The sequence below is a fragment of the Semicossyphus pulcher genome, unplaced genomic scaffold, assembly GCF_022749685.1.
Source record: "Semicossyphus pulcher isolate SPU_LCO1_2020_fin unplaced genomic scaffold, fSemPul1.0.p SCAF_7, whole genome shotgun sequence".
Taxonomy (NCBI): Eukaryota; Metazoa; Chordata; class Actinopteri; order Labriformes; family Labridae; genus Semicossyphus; species Semicossyphus pulcher.
In genome coordinates this window covers 9,931,859-9,951,617 of record NW_027211748.1, presented here as the reverse complement: position 1 = coordinate 9,951,617, position 19,759 = coordinate 9,931,859, and the positions used below count along the sequence as shown (strand labels likewise).

Below are 19,759 nucleotides of genomic sequence, written 5' to 3'. Positions count from 1 at the left end.
ATAAAACGAATCCTCAGAGAAAGAGGCAGGGGTATGAGCGCCTATGAAAATGAGTTGAAAAGCACACAGCCGGCAAGGAAAGTGAGGCAGAGATGATGACGCTGTAGTGGAAGGTAGCTACAGTAGGCAGTGGGCGTGTTCTTCTTGTTGTGATCTATAGCTGGGATGCCCGGTGTCATCTGCTTAAGCACAGAGCGACTGTACAGACCTTTCTGGACGAGCAGGACAAGAGCGAGCCGGCAGGGAATTCCATAACTGGAAAGGCACAACTCTGCTTTACCTCAACCTCAACCTTCACTGTGGATGACGATTCTTTTGACCTGTGAGACATTTTCTGCATTCTGACGTCTTAAAGCCGAAGGAGAGACATTCTCGGGAAGACGCAGCAGAAGGACTGTGAGTGCCTGATCTGCAACTGCAACGGGAGTTTGATGTGAAAGAGTGTGTAAGTGTGTGTTTGTGTCATGCTTGCGGTTGCGGGTGCGGTCTGTCGCTGCGCTGCGTCTTATTTCTGTCTCTAGCATGTGCAGATGTGTGGAGCAGTGAAGCTGGCACCTGGATTGGAGTTTGACACCACCTGGACTGGAGGGCTCGCATCTCCCTTTTGTGCCCAGGGGAGGGAGCCTTGGGCTGGGCACCCAATGGCCCAGCTCCCCTCTAGCACCAGCCTCGTCCTGGGTCACAGGGACTCCTTCTCGCGAGTTTAACCAGTTGGACCGTACAATGGATGGAAGTCTATGTGGATTTAAGTGGAATAGTGCACTGGTGCTCCAGCATAGGTCAGAGTTCACTAGCGTGCACTGGACTCATCAGGGGAAGACAGAAGACACGTTGGTCCACAAACCAGCAGGGACACAGCCCCATTGTAAGTATCCATCAGAACACTTACTTATATACAACGATAACTAAAAGATTTATGCAAAGATCATCCTGTACCTATTAAAATGCATGCAAAGCTGCTTTTTTTCTCTACCAATGTGCACACACTAATCCTCAAAGCACAGCTGCCAAGTGTAGCACCTGTGTGTGTCCTGCTTTACAGGTTAATCTTCACTTGGTCCACTGTACTGCACAGACCGTGTGTGTGTGCGTATGTGTGCTTCTTATGCACGAGCGCCCACGCGTGTTGTCACCAGACAATTGGCCTTGCAATCTTTTTGACATTGTGTCCCCAGAATATCCACGCTGCCCTTCTCCTGTGACACGGTTGCCTGGAAACAGAAACAGTGTGCCACTTTCATTTACTTTTAAAGCAAAGTGCACATCTGTGTTCCAACTGTTGCAAGCCATGTGAACTGGGGCAAACGGAGGGAGGAGAGATGAGGTGGGAGAGAAAGAGAAAATGCATCAAGTGAAGGGGGAAGAGTAAGAACGGAGGGGAAATAAAGCTTTGTTGGGGAAAAAAAATTGGTTTTATAGAGATTAACAAATAAGAATAGCATTTTCCATCGATGAGTTACGAGAGGACAATCCAATGAGAGAGGCTTGGTTGGTAAAAACAGTGTGATAAACAAGCTGACTCCAGTGCAGAGTGCTGCTGCAGGCTTACAGGGATTAGGCAGGCAGGCTTAATTCAGCTCAAACACTGTTTGAACTGTGCCTTCCTACTGCTGCACCCTTAACACATCTAACCGGTGCACCTCGTCAGAAACCTCGTCTTTGTGCAAGCTTCCGATCTCTTACTACGCCTGTGCATCAGCGATAAGACCTGATAATCGGCGGACAAAAATCTCCACACCACGAGACACCGGGATTCTGTGCCCTAGTTTGAACTCTACTCCAAGATGGCGTTTCTGTTGGCTCTTATCAGTCCTGCGCTTGTGCCAAAAAAAACCTATGCTTAGGAATACTGCGAGCACGTTGTAGGGATTGGAGCGAGCAGATAAATCCAGTGACCCATGCCCCGTGCTGGACTTATTGATAGACAGACAACAGTTAGACTGATGCTGAGGATGGCCAGACAATGGCCGGTCTCTCAGTTGGCCCTGGAATCTCCATCTGGCAAGCCGCTCACCCCGACCCCCCCTCTAACCAATTCGCTGCCCTTGCCACACACACATACACACACAAACATACATACAGTTATCACAAGCCCCCTCCCCCTCCCCACGCACACTCACACTCAGTGCTTCTCTCACACGTAAACAAGCATGAGTCTTAGGCTGATCTGAAAACATTGACCTACATAAAAGCGTGCACTGTCTTCTTCTCTTCCACCACCGGACTCTCCAAATTCACGTTTAGCTGCTCCACATGGTACTTAATAAGATGCATGCGGCTGCACATGCTTCCAGGCAAATGCAGACCGTATCTGCATGCACACTGAATGGCATCGTTAGCTGCTCCATGCTGAGTTTGGCTCTTAAGTGGCTGCGAACAATGCTATTTTAAAAGAGTGTCATCCATAAGGAGTGAATCATATAATTGCACCAACGTTGACGTTCTTTGAAGAGGCTTTTCCTCACACAAGCATCCACACTCTTTCTCATGGCAGCGCTGCTGTCAGTAATCGTCTTTTTTACAGAATCAAAAGGCAGCAAGGAACGACTCAAGAGGAGGTTATTTTTAGCTCTTAAACACAAGATAGATGCTGATACCCGCATATGCAAAACCACACATCAGTCTAGTAAGATTAGCTCATTTAATCTTCGTGGCCGGTCCCAGGAGTTCTATATTTTCACATCTGAGCCCGGCTCATATTACAACCGCAGAAGATGAAAGCTTTTTTTTTTGTCCCTGTTTCATTCAGACACTCGCTTGGTTAGAGCCGATAATTTCAGCCAGAAAATGTGCGAACACAACTGAGAAAATGAGCAGCCGCTGCTGAGCCGCAGCCAACAACAAAACACTGAGGGTTATGAGCTGCTGTCGCTAGACAGAGAGTCCCATAACTGTTGGTATTTACATGTGTGTGTGAGCTTTTGTGCGTGTGTTTGTGTTTGTATGTGTGCACAAGGAAGGATAAAGATGTTGCAACCCTCGAGAGAAGATGCTTTCTCTGTGGACACAGGCATGATGCAATTCTTTGAATCTTACACAGGCCATGAACTCAACAGTCACAAACGAACAATAGCAACATCACACAAACACAACTGTATGACATTATTGTGTTGCTGATGCAATCTTGCTTCCTTTCTCGCTCGTACTCATCTCACCAAGGCTGACCTTGAGAATGAAGGTTGAGAGACTGAATACTGACATGCTTGTTTTGTATCCACATAATACACTGTGCCCTCGTAGTTCATATTACTAGTAGTATTTTGTGTGTGTATTTTTAACAGTTATTATTAACATCTTCAATGTGTCTTCATCAGAATGCTGTGGAAACACTTGAAGAATGATGAGCTCCCAAGAGGAGGAAACTCTCCGTTTTTTCCAGTATGTTGAGGAGAATGGGCTGAGAGCCTACAACGGCCTGGTTGCTCAGAACCTGGACCACGCCAGGAATGAGAGAAATAGAGCATTCCTGCAGGAGAAAAACGACAAGAAGAGAAAACAGGAGGAAGCCATAAGGAGGTAGGAAGAAAACAAACGCATACGTTTTTTTAATATAGGTATCCTATAAGAAACATACATTAATTTTCTGCATCAGTGTACACATGGTTTTATCAAGTGGACTCACAAGTCTGACGACAGCCCACCGATGGGTTTCTGCTCTGTAAATGAAGGAAGAATTGGGACAAGTGGCTATAGGGTCCCTGTGGCAATGGCAGGTTGCCATATTTTTGGGGTTGCCAGTGTGGACTAGAGCACCCCATGATCTAGACAGGATAATTAATTTTTCACTTTTAGACTTATTTGGGACTTGTCCTTGGATTGAGGTCGTCGCTGCTCCATTTTTAAGATGGAGAGCGTTCAAAATGAAGAAGGGACGGGGCGGGCTGTGACAGAAAGTGTGCTAGGACGCGAGGTGGGAATGTTAACAGACTTCTTGTTATACTGTTGTGTTTTACATTTATCTAACTATACTGCTGTTTTAAAGAAAAAATCCAGTTGATAAAAGTTGTATAATTGACAGGAAGTTGTTTTAACACTGATTAGGGCCTTGTTTCAAATTGAGTCCGTCACACGATCCTCTGCACCCTGTTTCAGATGTTGTGATGAGCCAGCAGTTAAAGCAGTGCCACTGTGCGCAGCAACACCACAGTGGGGCATCCCGAAACTTGAGCGAATAAGAAGCACGCTCTCAAAACGTGACCGGCACGTGGTTGCGGCGTGCTTGTGTTGTGGGGTAGGATAGCGAGCACTGAGTCACAGAGTATTCGGGATGGTAGCGGGACATTGAAGAGGGGTTTGAAATGTGTTTGGGCGCCGACATGGACATCTGTGTCACTCTGTTGTCCCCTAAAAGCTCAGAGCTGGACTTCAGAGTATGAAGCGAAGAAAACACTCAGTCAACATATTTTTGAATTGATTTTATGTCTTATATATCTTTTATTGCTTAATGGTTTAAGCTTTCCTCGGAGACCAATGAACCTAAGGAATAGATCTGCTTTGGTGTGTTTTTTATTTTTGAAATACATAATTGTTTCAAAAATATTCAATTTTAAAATACAATCATGCTTTTATTTTTATGGTAAAGGTTTATAGTAAAATTAGAGAGGACATAAATCAAATGCATCAATGCATTAATCAAATAGAGCCCCAAAAAGTAGTGGAGAAACACTTGTTTTCAGCTTCTCAACAAACGTCAGTAAGCACTCACAGGCTTATGGTGAATGCGGTCCGATGATGTCATCGAGTCTAAAAATCGGTCGTGTCTGTCTCACACATCACAAAGTATTTAAGCAGCTGGTGGGAGTTTGAGCTTTGCATCACATGATTACATCGATGTGGTTTTGTTGGTTGAGCATTTTATATGTGAGCAGATGTGGTTCTTCTAAACCCTCTCACATCTCTGTCAAAGGGTCATGGGACCAAAAAGAGCTGCTTCATCGCTGCCATAGTGAATCTGTGTACAGATTGTGCTGTACAGTTTGCTTGTCGCATTATCAAAGTGACTTGGAATTAAACTTTTTACCTCAGACATCAGAGAGACGGCGAAGTTAAAGTCTAATAAATCTCTCCTATGTTTCTCCCACTCTCTTTTATCACTTGCCAGCAATCATCCCGGCTGCCCTCGTTGTTAGCAGTCTGATTCAGTCCTGTTCAGTAATTTGGTGAATGGGACATGGCCATGCCTGAGGAAAGGGGCAGCGACTGTCCTGCCATCATCCGTCTGTCTTTCAGCTGTTGCTAAAGCTAAAATATTAATACACAGTCACTGGAGGAAGAGTCTAAAAAATAACTGGATTTTTCATGAGGCCTTTAAGTAGGTCAGTGAGACGACCCATTTTTACAGTAACTGACTGAGAGTGAGAGAGTGTGAGGATTCATGTGTGCATGCTTACATTTGCGTGTGCACAACCGCGTACATGCCTGCTTGTGTACATGTGCGCGCATGGACACGCACCACAGGAAAATCCAATATATTAGTGTGTGAGGAGGGTAGGAGAGAACAAATGGCTTGTGTGATTGTGTTAGGGGTGAAAGGGGCTTGTTAGAGCAAATGTGTTTAAGAGTGAGGGGAAAGGAAGAAAAAAAAAAACCTGTTAGTGAGAGATTAAGTGTGAGCTCAGTTGCAGGAGATGTGTTCTGCCTGGTGACAGCTGGAACAGCCATAGGCCAATCAGATCAGCACGTTAGGTTTGAGTGAGGCGGGCCTTCCTGCCTGCTGCTCTCTCTCGCTCTGGGTTTCTTTTATTTTGTTTCATCAGGAGAAGTCACTCGCAGTCATACGCACGCAAACACTCAGACAGATGGCCACACATTTACTTAAACATGCAAATATATGTAAACAGACAGACACAACTCACACACACACACACACGCAGAGATAACACAGACTCGCATTTTCTTATATTCAAATATGTTTGCAAATCAGAAACGGCTGCTTCTCTCTCTCTCTTAACCCTCGTGCACACATGCCTGCTTTCACAGATGGACACTTCTTTTTTTTTTCCTTCAATATCTCCTTCAGTGTTTCAGCTTTTTTTTTCTTTGTTGTTGTTTTTTCCTGTCGCACGGTGTCACAGTGAGAGGACCAGAACTGCCCGGCGACAAGTCGGCTCCAACTGGTCCAAGTGCACCTGTGGTCTGTCCTCTAGCCAATCACTGGGCAAATATACTATAAATAATCCAGTCACCACTACTCCAGTCACACCGACCCTCCCTCACACACACACACACACACACACACATACACACCAACAACTCATATATATGGGCGGGCTTGCACACAATTGCAGATGCACACCCAAAACATACAAGAGAGAGAGACTGTAAATACTGTGCTGCTCACACCTGTGGCTGAATGCATGGATGAATATTTCCTATAGAAACATCTTAGCCCAAACATGGATGATTAGATTAATATCTTTACACAGAATATGCATTTATATCAACAAAAAATGTTATTGTTTCCAAGCTTTCTTTAAAATAACCGTGCGGCTCTACAGGTTGCTGCAGGCACCTTTTGTCTCTTAACACCCCTGTCCTCTTTAAACATAATGTGTTGTGGTTATGATGCGCGTATGAAGTGCACGTGCGCTTTATTATTGTTGTGCGGCAGCAGCTGGTTCTGTGTCTGGTTTCTATGGGTACCCTGTTGCTAGGCAAAGCTAAGCCCCTGACCAATTAACCCACCCCACCAAGCACCTTCTGTTCAGCAGCCGGCCTGGAGGGAGTCAGAGTCAGCAGAGTCGCACACTGACGGGCCACACGCACAAACACACACAAACACCTACTGTACGTGCACACACGCGAACATAAGAGATGTTTTTGTAGCTGCACATGTAGATTCATCCTGGTGCATGTCATTTATTTTTGTATTCAAATCTCTAAACTTAATTGTGACTTTTTGATATGAGAGTAAATAAATGCAAATAAACTGCAGAAATTAAGCTCATGTACATCCTGTTTGTGTGTGTGTGTGTGTATGTGTGGAGTGTGTGTTTTGTGTGTATAACAGACAAGCCCTCCTTTCCCCCCCATTACCAAACAACACTCAGACATCATTAACGCTCCATTCAGGCCAATCATCCATTTATAGGGATTGATTGTGTACAGGCGGGGGGGGCGTCCGTGGTGTCATTACCAGGCGGCTGTGTGAGCGGCATCGGTCATATCCAGGGTTAAACTCAAATCAATGCTTTGCCCTGAAAGAGGTTCCAGTTTTCAGCGGCGCTAACATGGGAGTGATTGTTAACTTTCGCTCTCATCGTTTGAGCCGCTTGAACACGCACACACAAATATGCACACACAAACAGAGACATGCTGTGTTGGCGTTGTCTGTTTCCTGACAGGAACAACTTGTCCTCGTGTGCAAACTAATCATACATTTTGGATTTTCATTCTTTTTGTCAAAGAAATACCTGTTTCCTTGACCCCACATCTGACCTCTCCTTTCTTCCTTCTTTTAGGACTGGGGAGGACATTGCAACCGAAGGCAAGCACTTACGCATGGGCTCCATTACCATGCCGGACCCCCAGGAACGCATGCCCATGCCCCACCCGCATGCCCTCGCCTGTGGGCAGGGCTTCTCCGTACGCTCCCAGTCCCTCCACTCTGTCGGCGGTGGGAACACTGGGGGCGGAGGAGAGGAGGAGGTGGGAAGCCCGACCTCTAGGAAACAGCCCCCACCCAAGCCCAGGAGGGACCCGGCCACTAAGCTGAGCATGTCGTCTGAGGCGGTGGACCACAGTCCCATGTCTACCTGCCGAGGGGAGAGATGTGACGGTGAGTGGCGGTGGCACTTCGCACCAAACTGCTGCGCTATATATAGCTGCTCTCTGCAGTGACCTCCTCAACTCTGCTTCTCCTACAATGACATGACATCTAGCTATTCACTGCATACTGCACACTGAGCACCATACAGGCAAACAGATGGAAAAGTAAAGATCTATTGCTAAATGGGGTTAAGTTATCGGTAAAATATTTTCTTTGCACCTGACAAACTGCAGATCAATAAACTATTTAAAAGAGTAAAATAAGATTTTTGCTGCACTACAGGGAAGAGAAAGGACATGGTTTGCCTGCTGAGTGAGGAAAAAAACAAGACAGTGGACCAAATAATTATACTCCAGGATAAAAAAGAGCATAGGTTAGAAAATTAGCTGATGCTAAAACCTGTGTAAAAAGCTTGGAGGAGGTTAAATTAGGGTTTTTCCCACAGGTAAATCCAATAGTAAAAGATTCATAATACTATACTAACATGTTAAGCCAGGAGGTAAAGTATCATACAAGGACATGTGACTGCCTGCTACATGGTTTGTGCTGTTTCAAAGCTCTCATCTCACCCTAACCCAGGTAGATGAATCAGAGCACTGTGCAGGCTTCTGAAGATGATGGCTCACAAAGTCAGTTGTTAAAGCTGTTCTCAGTGCAAATATAGAAGGCAGACAAGTCTCGACAGTTCTGTAACCTACTTACACCTCCAGTGAAAATCCAGTGTTTAACCCTGTAAACATCTCCATGTGGTGTTTCTCATGTGCTACAAGACATATCAGGGACAACATCAGCAGTCATCTCCGTGGCTGGGCCTGTCTGCTTTTAAACTGCAGTGTACCAAGGACAGGCTGAACAACACGTTTTCAGATTGGCAGGTTTGAGACGTCACAAACCTAAGGAGCCAATCCCGTTAATGGACGGGGTGATGCTATGCATATCATTATGTGCAACCTATGGCAACCACTTCGGCGATGCGCGAGCCAGCTGTAACCGTCATCGTCATTTGTGCAAACTCACTACTAACTACTAATGTTAACGTTAATTCTACTAATTACTACATTTCAAGCTAGCTAAGTTTCAACAAGACACGGAGGGGGTGGCCGGAAATGTGCATAGTGGGCGGGGAATATGCAGAGGATTTTTACAAGGTAATTAAATGTATTTTGCAGAAAAAACATATCAGACACAATTTATTATTTTTCAAGCAGAGCATTTCATATGTCTTAAAACATGACTGGAGCTGCTCTTTAAAATGACATACTTTAATATGTCTTTAAGCCAAGTTTACAATAAAGGCTAAAGACTTTTCTTCCGGTTAAAACTGGGGAGGCAAAAATTGAAAGATGGCTTGATGAAGATCCACGAGAAGCACCCTGCAGCAGTTTTTCTGAAGCAAAATAAACAAACACAATATGCCTCTTTGGCAATAGATGAAAAAAGAGGGCATCATTTCAGAACATCCACTCAGTGTAAGAAAAGCTCTAATGCATAGGACAGGAATTAATTGAGCTACAAGACACAGATACATTCACTGCAGCAAATCTAAACACTTTTATGTGCTGCAGTACATGTGCAGAGCCCAACGATTAGCTGAAGAGCATTTAAAAATCAAACCGGCATTTAGAATATAAGGCAGGTTGCTATGAGAGCAAAAAGATTCACAGGTGTCAGGAAGCTTTGACTCCATTTCAGTCAGGATGCTGCGTTGCCAACGTGATGTTTAGGGAGTCGCCCAGCCCGCCGCAGATTGGTGGGGATCTCTCTATGTGCACACAGATCTTCCTGGGCACCACGGCAACCATCCCACAGAAACAAGACCCCCTGCAGCCCAGCCAATCACAGAGTCACTGAGCGGCTCGAGCCAATGGGGCTCCAGAGATGCTGAAGTCTGAGGCTTCCGAGCCAATCGGAGCGGGAGTGTGGGGGTGTCCCTGGCTGAGGGGAGGGTTGCGTGCTCTGTAGCTGGCGCTGTAGCGGGAAGGGGAGGAGCTTGTTAGAGTAGAATTCATTCAGGAGGAGCGATTGACCTAGATTCGTTTTCCCCAGGAGGAGAGGGAGGGGGAGGGGGGTTGCGGGTAAACACATCCGCTACAGGGGGAGGGGGAGCGGTGGAGAAGGAGTAAGACACGTTTGGAGGGATGGATTCATCATCAGTGCTGAAACAGATCTCAGGATCCACCATGCAAACCTGTTGGTGTAATAATGCATTTGGTGATTGTTGAAAAAAGGCACATTTAGACCCCAGTGTGCACATTACTGTACGCACATACTCACACAAAGAAAGGCAGAGAGAAGAATGAGCATCATCAGTCCAATTAAACACATGCATGGACCACATCTGGTTTGAACCAGATCTTCTATTAACACTTTATTAATTAGTGGTAATGAGGAGATATTGTGAAAACAAAAGGTCAGTTTCAACCTCAGGTCAGTTGCAAAACTTTAGGAAATGTTATTTTATTTCACTGACTTTTTTATGAATTTGCAGCTTTTTCTTTAATTATTTTCTCAATCTAAATAAAGGCTTTAATCTCTTTATATACACCCGAGATGCAACAGATAGACAGATACAATTAGACCCCCTTTTTCTGGGAAGATTGACTCCTAAGTTGTGAGACCGAGTGGTAATAAATGTGTACATGGCTGTCCTAATTTTCCTCTATGAATGTGTGGGCATGTGCAGTGTGGGTATGCGTGCGTGCAGCGACGGTGGTGAGTCATACAGTTACGGGAAGCATGCGTGTGTCTGGGCCATCTGGCATCTGAATTATTAAAGGTGTAAAATCTGCAGTTTGAAGATTTCAGACATGGTCCGGCTCTTAACTTCACTTACCCTCCCTCAGCGAGAGAAAGGGACGCTCCTATCCAAACATCTCCGAGTGTGACCTAGAAATACGCCGTGTGCAGCTCGGTAGTATAGAGCACTTTCACTGTGAGTAAACTGGCGTTAGGACCGCACTGGAGCGCGCGCGATCTACGCAAACGTGAGCGTAGTAGCATAGCCTCACTGCACCACATCTAAAGAGATTCACACTGCAATGCTACGTCACCACTATCAGAAAGAAGCACCACAGCGTGTGTGACCTAGAAACCATACTCGCATACTACACCACTGCCGTATATGTGACCTAGAAACATGCATATGCCTCAACTATTCCCACATATCTGACTCAAGATATTGCTCACAACTATACACGGTGACCTAAATCTGACCCATCACACTGCGGCGGGCTTTATATGAATGATAAATGATTAACAGAAATAGAAGTTGGTCCAATTTAACATTGTGTTGTGTATAACAGCAAGAGGTCAACAACAGAAGAGAATTAGGACGACTTTATTTTGTCTCAGACCACAAAAAATATCAGCCAGCAAGACACGAAATCATGGTCAACAAAAGAGCTCATCAGAGCACAAATAATATAGTTCATACATATTATGTAGTGCTTGTAAATATGCAATCTCCAATGGACTTTCTTTCTCTCTGTCCTTTAACAGCTCAAGGATGCAGTGAGGACTGCAGGAGGGTGCCGCCCCCAAAGCCCAAGAGAAACCCCAACACACAACTGAGCGTTTCCTTCGACGAGTCCTACATCAAGACCCACGGAGGCGGCAAAGCCCTCCATCACGTCACCTCGCCCTGCGAACGCAACCCCTCGCCCCCGCAGAGTGACGAGAGCCCTACAGACGACTGCGAGGACGAACCCGTCTACATAGAGATGGGCGGGATCGACGTCGGAGCTCGAGAACCCCTGAAGAGCGAGGACGAGGAGCCGGGAGAGTCTGTGTATGAGGAGATGAAGTACCCAGCTCTGGATGATATGGAGTATCGCACTGACCCCGTGGGGTGTCGCTCTGCATGTCCCACCCCGGCACCCTACGACCCTGAACCTCTCAGCCGCTGCTCCACGCCTCGTAACATTCCCCTCTGTGACATTCCGGCACCTTTTCCCAATTTACTCACCCATCGGCCCCCGCTGCTGGTGTTCCCACCGGCGCCGGCGCAGTGCTCGCCTAACTCAGACGAGTCTCCGCTCACCCCACTAGATGTAGCCAAACTGCCCATGCTGGAGAACCAATCCTACAGCAAATCCCCCACATCCTCCACCGAGCCTCCCTCCTCTGCACACATCCGCAGGGAGCTCACTGCCACCCCGACCCTGACTGTATCCGGCCGCTCCTCTGCGCCCCCTCTGCCCTGTACGCTCTACAAATCCTCCTCCTCTTCCTCCTATCAGCGCAGCCACTCTGCTTGCCCCTCGCCGGTCAGCATGGGCCGCTGTCTCACCCCTCTCAGTCTCATGCGTACACCTCCCTTTGATGCTCCGATGCCGTTCCCCGGTGGTCTGCCTCGGAGCGCCTCTGCCACCCCTCACGGCAAAGGCTCGCCACCTCAAGACGGCGTGGGTCGACTCCATGGCTCTATGCAGAATGTGTCAACGGGGCGTTCAAGGACACCCACCAGCCCACTGGACGAACTAACCAACCTGTTTACTACTGGCAGGAACATGTTGAAGAAGAATTCCAGTGGCAGAAAGTCTAAAGAGCCGGGAGAGAGTGAGTCATTTTCACACATTCGTCTCATCATTTTGGTGCATGGTGAAGCAAAGGGCACATGAGGTCATTTTTATATATTTGTATGCTCTTTCTGAATTCTGAAGAGAGCAGACAGCTTATAATCCTCTTAAAAATCTGCATGTTCATATCTTAATTTGGTAAAATAGACGGATTTAGTCAGTAGAATTACAAGAAAGCAACTCTATTAACAATCGAGAGGAGCTGCAGAGTCTAAGAATAACAAACATCAGAGCAGCAGTTGCATCCTGTCTACAGACAACGTGCACGAGGTCACTGTCTGGATGCTTCGGCTGGATTCATTCTGGATCAAACACAAATCCTTCATCTTCAGTGACAGCGAGAAACAACTCTTTTTTTTTTGCTTTACCTGCCTTTCAAACCTTCTAAATTAGGAGGCTCCGTGCACAGAATGCATCACTTTTTACACTCCCATGTATGGTGTTTGCGCCGCTTTCCGAGACCTTCCATTTGTTTAATCTAAACCTAGCGAGCCAAGTCTGATAGAGATCGTATGATTTAATCTGGAGGGATTAGAGACTAAAGCGGACAGCAGGCCCCTCAAACCTACTCATGGCATTAGGCCATCAGGCAGCATTACTTTTTAAATATGTAAACATCATGTGTAAACACAGATAGCCGCGCAGCACTCCGCCAAAATAAATGCAGCTGTGAAGGAAAGCAGAATTTGGTCACAATGATAAGTGCACACGTTGATTTCAAGCATACAAAATGCATAAAGCGACGTATGCTCACATTATCGTACGGCTTCATCTGGTGCCGCCAGCATTAACAGTCTGACACAAATCAACTCTCAAGCCTCATGCATAATGCAACCATTATTTTTTTAAATAAAATAGCTATGCGAACTTCAATATTTTACAATCTAATGTATGCATATGAATAAAAGATGGCTGCAGGAATCAGACCAAACTAAATAAGCAAAAGGGTGTTTTATAAATGCATTAAGGTTTATATAGTTTATGTATCCCTAATATATTAATATTGAGCATTTAATCATTCAGAGTGAGGTTTGACCCTTTAGTTGACGTACGACACTGACGCTTCTACCTCTTTAAAACTGAACTGTACAATGTTTTAAAATGTAGCTGAAATTCTTCATTAAATGCTCCAGAGCACATCTGTATAGAAACCATGAATTAAACAAGACTTAAGAAGAGTCCACAAATTCATCCTTTACTCCGCGCTCTTAGCAACTACAACATAGCAACAGTGGAAGGAGCAGAAATCCCTGTTTCTTATTTGCAGCTTCCCTCCCCATGGGTAATGCAGCCAATCACAGCTCAGGGCACGCCGGTGTAGAGCGGAGCAAATGAGCTCGTGATGGGGGGGGGAAAGCTGCGGCTCTGAACTCAAATCTACACCTGATCAGAGGATTTCTGATTCTCTTTTTTTGTCCAATCAGCACATACTCTACTCATGATTGAGCCAATCAGGAAGCTGTGTCGGCTGTGCAGACGGGGGGAAAGTGGAAGCGGAGACAATTTATGATTTCTTGCTATTTTGACTTAAACTGAAACATGATTTTTTTCAGTTGGTGTATGCATTTGCAAACTAGTGCACAGCTGCTGTTAAACCCTGCAAATTATATATGCACTGCCCTGCACATATATGTAGAATAACTGGTTATTGCATTAAGTGATGGTTAAATTGTCAAAGGGCACGTTCAGGTGCCAGGAAATCCCAGTGATGTTTCACTGATGCCAGCATTTGGTTATCTCGCCACATATGGCTTGTAAACAGTTTGCATATGCTTTCTATACATCAGGGGATATCTAACACCTGTGTACACACACCACATGCAGCTGCAGGACTGACAGGTTGTGTGTTTTTGCTCTGTGACTGCCTACAAGCACACACAGTGTAAAAAAAAAATTACACCAACCTAACACTGTGATTGAAGGTTAATTTTTTCCCCTCTGCCATTCTGAGGCGATGAAGGCAGCAACAGCTAGTCTGACCCACTTACCAGCTGGTTAATCGCCACACTCCCTCCCATACACACACACACACACACACACACATATGCATGCACACAGTAGAAAGCCATGTATGACGCATGACATGACATGGGATGGGCATAACCAGGGATGATTGTGTATGGTCCTGTACGTTTAAAGCCCATATAGGAACCATATAGAGGCACAGCTTACATGGAAATCAGTCATGCACATACACTTTTTATTAGTGTATAACGTCTATATTGAGCATTCAATCGGTGACATACATACAGTTCCCCTATTAGCATTTGCTCTGCACACAGCATGGATGCTTAAGAAGAGTTGAAGCAGACAGTTATGTTAAGTTTGAAAGTTGAACTGATTGATCGAAGAAAATGTAAAACAGCCTGTGATTATAATTATTATTCACCACCATGAAGACAATTCTAATAACTGCCAGCCCACATATTGACTCATCTGACTGCAGTTGCCTGCTGTAGTTTTCTCAGTGAGCAGTGAGTGACACCTAGAGGACATATGATGGTACTGCAGAATCATCAAGCAGAAACACATTGTATTGTTTTTTATTTCACCCAGTTTAGCATATTTTGAATATTTAGCATTTTGGATAAAAAAGTGTTGCAATAAATATACAGTCATAGCCTATGCTTATGATTCATTATCAACAACATTATATTACAATATTTTTCTCTCGTTCTTTTACAGCTGAGTCCAAAAGCAAGTCTCACAGCGAGTCCAAGCGTGAAGGCAAAGAGCGCCACGGCCACAGCAAGGAGTCAAAGCGAGACTCTAAGGACCGCCACAGTAAGGAGTCTCACCGCAGAGACAAAGAGAAAGACAAAGACAGGGACAAAGATAAGGACAAAGAAAGAGGCGGCAGCAGCAATGTGGAGCCACCTTCTCACAGACGCAACAGCAAAGACCGTACTTGTAGCAGTGTAGATGCGCCGCCTGTTCGCAGGGACAGCAGGGACCAGGGCTGCAGCAGCGTCGAGCCCATCCCGTTGATAAGAAGAGACTCTAAGGACAGGGGGGTCAGCAATGGTGACCTCATGCCGAGGAGAGACAGCAAAGATCGGAGCGGGGGACATGGAATGGAGTCTTTGCTGAGACAGGACAGCAAAGAAAGAGAGAGACTGCTAGATCAGCCGCCTGAGCTGTTACCGAGACAAGACAGCAAGGAAAGGGCGAGAAACGGTGTAGACTGTAGACAGGAAAGCCGAGAGAGACTGCTGGATCAGCCGCCCGAGCTCTTACCTCGACAGGATAGCAAAGAGAGAGTCAGGAACGGTGTGGACTCAAAGCATGAAAGCAGAGACAGGCCCCCTGAGCTTTTACCTCGACAAGAGAGCAAAGACAGAGCTAGAACTGGAGTAGAATATAGGCATGATAGCAAAGATCACCGTCCTGATTTGTTACCCCGACAGGATAGCAAAGAGAGACTAAGGAATGACCTGGAACATAGGCATGAAGGTAGAATAGACCAGCCGCCTGAGATCCTCCCGCGACAGGAAACATCCAGAAGCAGCAACAGCAAGGACAGAGTAAGCTCCGAGTCAAAGCATGATGGGAGAGATCGGAGCTGTCACAACGGAGGAGATCATCCTCCTCCTCCCCTACCCAGGCAGGACAGCAAAGACCTGAGCAGAACCGGACTGGAAGTGAGACGGGACAGCAAGGACCGGAGTCTGAACGGCTCGGAGCAGCATCAGTATGATGTAAAGAGCACAAAGAGTCCCTCTGCAGTGGAGTACAGGAGTGATGGTAAAGAGCGTGGATACAGATCGGATGGCACGCCCAGGCGAGATAACAGAGCGAATTACAGCGTGGACCAATCAAAAGCACAAGAGAGGAACGGCAGCACAGCGTCAGGGCAGCATTCATCCACAACCACGCCTACTAAGCATGGGAGATCGTCTGGTAGTCCACCAATGACCGCGGGAACAGGAAATGGTAAGGATGGTGAAGATCCCAAACTCATAACAGGGTCTTGTTTGACAATAACTTTTGTATATGTGACCTAAAGCATTGAGCTGAATCATTTGAAATATAAACTATGAAATATGTGATTTTTTCCCCCTCCCTTTTTAGATGTGAAAGCAGCACCGAAGTATGCCCGCTCACCATCTATGCCTGCTAACCCCTCCCCACTGGGAACTCCACAAAGGAGAGCAGCAGAGACACAACAAAGTCAGGTATGCTGAGTAGCTTGTTTTACTTAAGTGATATGTTAAAGGTATAATAAGTAGGACTTTTCAACAACACATTCAAACTGGGCCCCTCCTCCTGGGCTCTTCATCACCAGAAGCTCATTCTCACTCTCTCGTGCGAGTACACGCCCACCCCGCCTAGCTCACACCGACAGCATCACGGTTAGCTTTGCGCTAGCATGCTAACCGTCGTTTAGCTTGTTAGCTCGTTTAGCTTGTCCTACCCGCTCTTTTGCCATGTTTGCCGGTCTGAATGAGGCCCAGTTGCTAATTTGAACCACTCCTTCACTCACCTATACGCTGTGATTGGCTCAGGGAACCACAACAGCGCCCCTCCTGAAAACATCTGTGCAAAGCAAAACAACAGAATGGATGCAGAGGGAAGGGTCTCACAAGGATCTGCACACATGTATAGAGGCCCATAAGTGATGATTTATATTTATTTATATTTGTAAAAGTCTATATTTTATTTTTCTGGGAAAATCCTACTTATTATACCTCTAAGCCTGTTAGTCTTCTTAAAAAACATCAGTTATAACCATAATTGATGGGGCCAAAATATGCTTCTCTTAACTATGCTTATTTAGTCATAATTCAAAACATAATGTTTTAGATAAATACATAAAAGTTAAATTGAGTAATTTGAAATGAAGCTGTATTTGCTCCACTTAATGCATGGACTGTGCCCCTCAGATGCCCCAGATGCCATGGATCTGCGGAGACACCACCATGCTAGAACAGATCGAGAGGAAGCGCACCCTCTGCATGGAGATCCGCTCCAGACAACATCCTCACCTGCAGAGATCTCTGGAGAGGCCTCCCCCGCCTCCGGACAGGAACGAGGAGAGGCACCAGGAGCGGAGTCAGTGCAAGCAGGAGAACGCGTCGGTCCTCCCGGGCTGGGGGAAAAGCAACGGGGCCAAAAAGATCCGTCCTCCCCCTTACCCTACACAGAAGACTGTGTTCTGGGACACGGCCATCTGACTGTAACGACACACTTACACCTCCCTGCCACACAACGCCCTGATACCCCCTCCCTCTTTCCTCTGGGTTGTGCCGATTCCACCCTGTGACACCAGGGCGGTCAGGACAGCCAGTAAGAGCACCGAGGAGATGATCCTCGCTGATGTCAATGGACAATGGTGGTTACCATAGCAATATTTCTGCTCGTTCAGGTTGTCATGTTTTCTTATCATCACTGGTGATATTTGATATTTTTCTATTTCCTGTGATTGGATTCTTGTAATATAATTAGTAGAATAGATATTTGATGAATAGATATTTTCTAAATGAGATGGGGATTAAAAAGCAGCTTAAATGATGTATAGTAGATGTAGATGCAATCTAATGTTTGTTTTTGTTATTTTTCTTTTACATTTCAAAGCATACTCTATCAATACTTGTACTGTAGTAGCATAATTTTCTTATGCCCAACTCTTTTTTTTCTCGTGCCGAAAGCACTAAAATGAATGGACTATTCAATTCTGTCTATATATACTTTACATTTTCACTGTCGTAATGTAAGTTGAGGAGTTAACGTCAACGTGCTTTAGATTCCAGCGCCCTCCATGCCTGGTCCAGTATGTTCTACAATGTACAACAGTTGGTCCTAGAACAGAAACAGGAAACTTTGTGTGCTTCAGTTTGTATATTACAGTAAGAAGCTGAGTAGTCATGACGTCAAAGCCTTTTTGAAGCGGTTGAATCGTTTTCTATGGGGAAACCTGTTGGCTGGCATGTTGCAGAGGACGGAGAAAGTGTGAAATGTTTCTGCTGTAATCTAAGATACACTATGAGGGTGGGTTGGGGAGGTAGTAAATTAGAACATACATTATTAAACAGTATCATTTCCAAAACCAGCCAAAGCCTGTTAAAGCGAGATAAGGGTGTGGTTGCACTTTGGACGGTTGGCTATTTGAAATGGGGTTTGTGGCAATAGCTGGCGAAGGACCAGCGCCCTTACTCTGCCATGCACACTGCGAGCACCACGACACAGTGTAAATACTTGATGCCAACGACCAGCCCGTACAATCAACACCTGAGCTTTTAGAACATTTCTTAATTTACCTGCAGATTATAATAGCCATATGCACTTGCTTAAGAATTAACTTTCAAGATTATGCTTATATATATATTTTTGAAAATGTTAAAAAGGTAGCTGTGCCATGTAAGTTTTAATTTATTGGCGGGGAGGTAAAAGCCTCAGGAGGCTGGCTGTGTGCGACATGCAGTCATCTATGATTGGTTGTCTCGGACAATATTCACAATTTAATTGGCTGGCAACCGTTTTACAGATCAAAGGACCTATAACATGGCAACAGCTCTACCCGGTCAAGCAGACAGGGGTTGCACAAGGGCCTACAAATCTTTGAGGCTTTGTAAAAAAAAACAAAAAATGCACTACCCATCATATATCATTACATTCAATCAGGCTGATTACATACATGTCCCTCTCCCCCTGCTCTCTCCCTCTACCTCAACCTCCTACTCACATCATCTAGATTGGTTCTCTTGAGCACATTAAAATGCAATGTTGACATTGCCAAAATAGTTTGGGTCGGACCAGCGAGCCAACCCTCAGAGTGGAATGCAAGTGCAGTACCCCTTCTCTGGCGAGAAACGACGCCACAGAGATCCCTCTGTGTCGTACCCGTTTGTGTGTGCGAGGGAGAGAGCTGCGTGTTTGTGTGTGCCAAGCTACACTGTATGCAAGTTGAATCTTTAAAAATGATTGTTTTAAGACATTCACTTTGCTCTATCCATGATCATGGAAGGGTAAAGGTTGGAAATGTAATAATGATGATGTACAATCTCTTTGTGTGTATAAACGTGCACTGTGAAAAGGTAGAGAGAGCACCGCACTGTCAGAGTCCTCTGTCTTATTGCACTGAGTGTTCTCTTGTTTTGCGTAATAAAAAAGAAAAAGGAAAAAACTTGTTTGAGGAAAAAAAGTACTGTATTCTGATTGTCACTTGGGTTCTGTTGAGAGAAATAAATAAATATGAACTTGAAACCCGCTATGGAAAACTGGATCCTGTGGAAATTATTCCGTTTCCTCTATCTTGGGATTTTTGTAGGAGGGGTTATTTTTCCAACTGTTCTACTGAACTCTGAATAACTTGTATTGCTAAAGCTCCCGAGAGGAACTTTTGGTTTGTGTTGATTTTGGCGCCCCCTGTGGACAAAGCCGTACCTCTTCTCTCTTTGCTGATTTTGTCCTGTAC

General features: G+C 45.4%; 1 protein-coding gene across 1 annotated transcript; it reads left to right on the top strand.

The window, feature by feature from the left end:
- The first annotated feature begins 232 nt into the window (after window positions 1-232).
- On the top strand, window positions 233-19,547 carry nyap2b (neuronal tyrosine-phosphorylated phosphoinositide-3-kinase adaptor 2b). The gene is made up of 7 exons (XM_069683935.1): window positions 233-865; window positions 3,315-3,516; window positions 7,461-7,777; window positions 11,267-12,325; window positions 15,031-16,278; window positions 16,417-16,520; window positions 17,229-19,547. The coding sequence occupies exons 2-7, from the start codon at window positions 3,338-3,340 to the stop codon at window positions 17,517-17,519; spliced, it is 3,198 nt and encodes a 1,065-aa protein (XP_069540036.1). The 5' UTR covers window positions 233-865; window positions 3,315-3,337; the 3' UTR covers window positions 17,520-19,547.
- The last annotated feature ends 212 nt before the right edge of the window (window positions 19,548-19,759 follow it).

Bases quoted from the DNA above. Each gene is read 5' to 3' on its own strand.
- nyap2b (XM_069683935.1), top strand. From the start codon at position 3,338: ATGATGAGCTCCCAAGAGGAGGAAACTCTCCGTTTTTTCCAGTATGTT. The intron at 3,517-7,460 runs GTAGGAAGAAAA...TCCTTCTTTTAG, and splicing joins CAGGAGGAAGCCATAAGGAG to GACTGGGGAGGACATTGCAA. The intron at 12,326-15,030 runs GTGAGTCATTTT...GTTCTTTTACAG, and splicing joins GTCTAAAGAGCCGGGAGAGA to CTGAGTCCAAAAGCAAGTCT.